Source organism: Penaeus japonicus, unplaced genomic scaffold (assembly GCF_977035675.1).
Source record: "Penaeus japonicus unplaced genomic scaffold, GWHDUDI00000001_assembly GWHDUDI00000001, whole genome shotgun sequence".
In the NCBI taxonomy this organism is placed as follows: Eukaryota; Metazoa; Arthropoda; class Malacostraca; order Decapoda; family Penaeidae; genus Penaeus; species Penaeus japonicus.
The window spans coordinates 53218716-53223715 of record NW_028234403.1 but is presented as its reverse complement, the minus strand read 5'-3'; the positions used below and the strand labels follow the sequence as shown (position 1 = coordinate 53223715).

The window sequence follows — 5000 nt, the reverse complement described above, 5'->3', positions numbered from 1 at the left end:
ACGCCCGCAGCTTCTGCCGACGCCTGAGCGCTTCGCTCTTCCTTCCCGAGGACGCCGAGTCGAATCTGCTTCTCTACGAGGAGAGCGCGAGGTTCAGCGACGTCTGCGACAGCCGCAGCTACAGGCGCTTGTTCCTCGGGGCGGAGGGCGAGGGAGAAGGATCCCGTCGGAGGTGGGTCTCGGAGGGCAACGCCTCGCTCCGGTTCTCGGCCTGGGCTCCGGGCGAACCCAACAGCGGCGCGAACGACAACTGCATCGTTATGCGGAACGACATGCCGAAGTGGGGCGACGTGCAGTGCACGCTGGAGCACTGCTTCGCCTGCGGGACGGCGAAGAGCAGCTTCATATTCCTGAGGGGAATTTGCCGCCAGACGGAGCATGAAATCCGCTTCTTGATCGACGGGTATGTCAACGACTGGCCTTTCTTCAGGGGTTATTACGGCTTGGTGATGTACAACACCGGCGACGGACGGTGGCTCTTTAGGGACACCGTGATCAACGTCACGCTGGCGGAGATGAACATGCATAACCCAGACGAATACCCGGTCGGCAGGAGCAAGTGGCAGGTCCTCCAGCCCTTCTGCGACTTCTCGCCGGGCGAAGAGATCACGCTGGGTCTGTCCGCGTGCACCATCGAGGAATTCATGTGTTCCGACGGCTCCTGCGTTCCCAGGGGCGTCCGCTGCAACCTGCGGGAGGACTGCAGGGACGGCAGCGACGAAGAAGACTGCGGGATCGTCCGTTTCAGCGGCAGGTACGCCCACCACCGCCCGCCCCCGGGAAGAACCTTGAAGGACGTGCTGCTCATCCAGCCTCACGTCCACATCATCCGCTTTTCCAAGATCGACGACATCAACTTGGCCATCTACCTGGAGTGCGAAGTCCTCCTGACGTGGACAGACCGGAACCTCCACTACAAGAACATCAAAGAGGAAGAAGCCAAGAACAAGCTATCCGAAGAGGAGGTCCTCGCCATCTGGAATCCCAAGATCGAGTTCCTGAACGTGAATGACGGGCTCCTCAAGTACCTCAAGTCGGGCGTCTATGCTCGGAGGACAGGGGACCCTCGCCCACCGGACTTCAACGACGTAACGATGGGTAAGAACCTCAAAAAAAAAAGTTGAATACGATATCATATCTTATCTACATCTACTAAAAACACCATCCTTGAAATCACTCATTTATTCTCCTATTATTATTATTTATCCTCTATTCTCAGATACCGTCTACGAGTCGACGAGCGCCCGGCTAGTGCAAATGACCGCCTACTCTGCCAGTTTCTCATGTAATTTCTATTTATTTAAGTACCCCTTCGACGTGCAGGAGTGTGGACTGCTCGTCAAGTTAGCTTCGGCTGATGTTTCCGTCATTAATTTCTCGGTGAGTGGATTATCAGCGAGGAACTTGCTGTCGGTAATAAGTTTATTAACCTTTTTTACAACGAAATAATCTCAGAATTATCAACCGTAAATGAGATAACCATAGATATATAAATTACATAAAGGTATTTATTTCCTTCTCCTCTACCCACAAATTAGCCTTGCTTCATAGCATAGGACGCTTCCAAAATCACAATCTTTCACGATTTTACGATTTGTTGAAATTTTACGATATCAAGGATACCGTTTACACGCTCTTTTTTTTTTACAACAAAATAAACTCAGAATGATCAACCATAAATAAGACAACCATAAAAAGATAAATTACCTGAAGGACAAATGACACAAAGCCACAATGACACAATGAAATGAAAATGAAAATGACACAAATGACACAAATCCTTTTCAAAATCCACCTCAGAACGCCACAGCCACCTACAGCGGCCCAATGAAGTTATCAAAGTATGAAGTTGTGAGCGTTGACGTGAAGCAGGGCGACCGGACAGGCTATGCTGTCTTGGAAGTAAGTCTTCGGAAGGATGTAAGCATTAAGTGATGCTGACTCTAGTTATTATGAAGTATATTCGTAGGTTTAGTTGTTGTGGTTTGATGTTTTATTGAGTGCTGTAATGAATGTTATTGTTACTAGATGGCGTTACTAGTCGATGGTTTGATATTTTTTGCGATCAGTAATCAAATGATAATCAATCATTTTTACCTAACGATATATATTAATTAGGTATGTTGGTAAAATGCAAAAACATGAAGACAAAGACAAAAAAAAAAAGAATATCCAGGAAAAACAAAAAACCTAATCAACATAATTCTTATTACAATTAGCAAACTCTACAAAACCAAAAAACAAAAACAAAAACAAATCCAAAACAAAAACAAAAACAAAACAAAAACAAAAAACAAAAACAAAAACTGGGGACTAAGAATCTTCCTTATTATTCCTATAATCTCTGCATACAAACTCACACACTACCAAAGAGCTGGGAGGATTGTTATAGGACACACACACTATTTCTTTGTTCTTTTATTACATGAGTTTCTCCTATACTTAGGGACCCCGGCTTTTAATTCTGATCATGCACATATATTATTCATGGCTGGGTACGGCTTTCCATCCATTTTTACGAATTAATGCATTTGATATAGAACAGATTAACACGTACTGGTTAAAATCTGTTTAAATATTGTTGTTATCGAATCAACGTTTAATTAATTTCAGGAGGAATCGGTTTCATGAATGGGAAAATTAATGAGACATGACTGCATTTCATCTATCTTCATGAATTAATGTAATTATCATAAAACATATTAATACGTACTGGCTAAAGTCGACTGAAATACATGTTATATAGTCAATACCTAATTTGGGAATAATCTTTCCGTGTTTAGAATTAAAACTAATAACCAGGAACATTTTCCTCCTAATCAATTGCACAGACCACTAATTAATAGGAAAACCCAAAGCAATTCCTCCCCCACCCCGCCCAGCCCCGCCCAGCCCCGCCCCCTTAAAACAAGACCTCCAATACCATCTGCAACAGCCTTGTAAACAACATCCGCTTATTGCAGGTGACCTTCACGCTGGAACGCCGATGGAGCCTTCTTGTCCTGACCATCTTCCTGCCCACCATCCTCCTCTTGGGTATCGGGTACGTCACTCTGCACGTCAAGCTAGCGGCTTTCCAGGTGGGTTTGGGGCACCGGAGTTCATTTTTTTTTTTTCTTTCTTTTTTTTAGGGGGGGAGTGGGGGATGAAGGGTGGGAGGTAGGGAGTGGGGGATGAAGGGTGGGAAGGAGGAAGGGAGGGAGGGATGGAGAGAGGGGTGGAGGGAGGGAGGGAGAGCGAGGGAGAGGGGGAAGGGAGGGAGGAAGGGAGGGAGGGGAGGAAGAGAGGGAGAGGGTGAAGGGAGGGAGGAAGGGAGGGAGGGAAGAAGAGAAGGAGGGAGAGGGTGAAGGGAGGGAGGAAGGGATGAAGGGTGGGAGTTAGGGTGGGAGTTAGGGAAGGAGGGAGAGGAGGAAGGGAGGGAGGAAGAGGGAGAGAGAGGGAGGGGAGGGAGGGAGGGAGGGAGGGAGGGAGAGGGGGAAGAGAGGGAGGGAGGGAGGGAGGGAGAAAGAGGGGGAGGGAGGGAGGGAGAGGGGAAAGAGGGAGGGAGAGGGGGAAGGGAGGGAGAGGGGGAAGGGAGTGAGGAAGAAGGGGAGGGAGGGAGGGAGGGAGAGGGGGAAGGGAGGGAAAGGGGGAAGGGAAAGAGGGAGGGAAGAAGAGAGCTAGGGAGAGAGGGAGGGAGAGGGTGAAGGGAGGGAGGAAGGGATGGAGGGAGGGAGCTAGGGTGGGAGAGGGGGAGGGAGTTGGGGAGGGAAGGTGGAAGAGAGGGATAGGAGGAAGGGAGAGGAGGAAGGGAGGAAGAGAGGGAAGGGAGAGGGGGAAGGAAATAGGGAAAGAGGGAAGGGGATGAGGGTAATTTGGTGTATGGAAGAATAACAAAATATAAAAAAATCCCTGTTCTCGTGTCTCTCTTCTTCTTCTGATATTCTTTGGGTTCTCTTCCTTTCCTTTGAACTCCTCTTGATATTCTTCCTCCTCCATTTTCTTCATTATCCTTACATACGTATTTTTCTCTTCGTGTCTTCATTTCCTTCATAGTTATTTTTCTGTTTGCGAGAGAATGGCAATGAAGGATAGATATGCAACATCTGCTTCCAGCATAATGGAAAAAAAAAAATTAAAAGGGAAAGAACAGGGTAGGTTATCATCAGAGAGAGAGAGAGAGAAAGATATATTTACACACACACACACACACACAGATATATATATATATATATATATATATATATATATATATATATATATATATATATATATATATATATATATATAGAGAGAGAGAGAGAGAGAGAGAGAGAGAGAGAGTGAGGGGGTAGAGATAGATAGATAGATAGATAGATAGAGAGAGAAAAAAAAAATAAAGAAAGAGAGAAAGAAAGAAATATAAAACAAGAAAGAGAGAGAAATACCAGTCAGAAACAAACACCACTCGATACACATCAAACACCTAAACAGAAGATGAAAAACAACAACCAGAAAACCCTCTACAAAACAAAAACAAGAAACTCTATAGAGCAAAAAAAAAAAAAAAAAAAAAAAAAAAAAAAAAAAAAAAAAAAAAAAAAAAATAAAAAAAAAAAAAAAAAAAAAATACAAACCAAACCAAACCAAAACAGCAACACCTCGTCCTCCTCCCTCACCCCCTCACCCCCTCTCGTCCCTCTCGTCCCTCTCCTCCTCAGGTGCGCGCGATCATGACCCTAACGACGCTGCTGGTGCTGTACACCCTCTTCAACCAGGTCTCCAACGGCCTCCCCGACACCGCCTACATCAAGATGATTGACATGTGGTTCTTCTTCTGCATCTTCCTCATCTTCAGCGTCATCGTCATCCACGCCGTCGTCGAGCATCTGCCGCAGACGAGGGCGAACGCCGTGACCAACGTCAAGCCGACGCTGGTTTCCGGGTTCCGGGGAGAGGAAGAAGCCAGGGGGAGGAAGGGGTAGGTTGGATGGGAGAGGGGAGGATGGGTGGGTGGGAGGGAGGGGGTAGGGGGAAGGGGT

The 5000-nt window shown here is 46.6% G+C and overlaps 1 protein-coding gene across 1 annotated transcript in view; it reads left to right on the top strand.

Moving 5' to 3' along the window:
• The window catches only part of LOC147472566 (uncharacterized), a 7383-nt gene that overhangs the window by 654 nt on the left and 1729 nt on the right, over nt 1-5000 (top strand). Inside the window, exons 2-6 of the mRNA XM_086540186.1 lie at nt 1-1098; nt 1220-1380; nt 1801-1902; nt 2964-3080; nt 4680-4939. The exon at nt 1-1098 is cut by the window's left edge and continues 202 nt beyond it. Of these exons, the coding sequence (XP_086396312.1) occupies nt 1-1098; nt 1220-1380; nt 1801-1902; nt 2964-3080; nt 4680-4939 (1738 nt within the window). The remainder of the gene's footprint in view (nt 1099-1219; nt 1381-1800; nt 1903-2963; nt 3081-4679; nt 4940-5000) is intronic.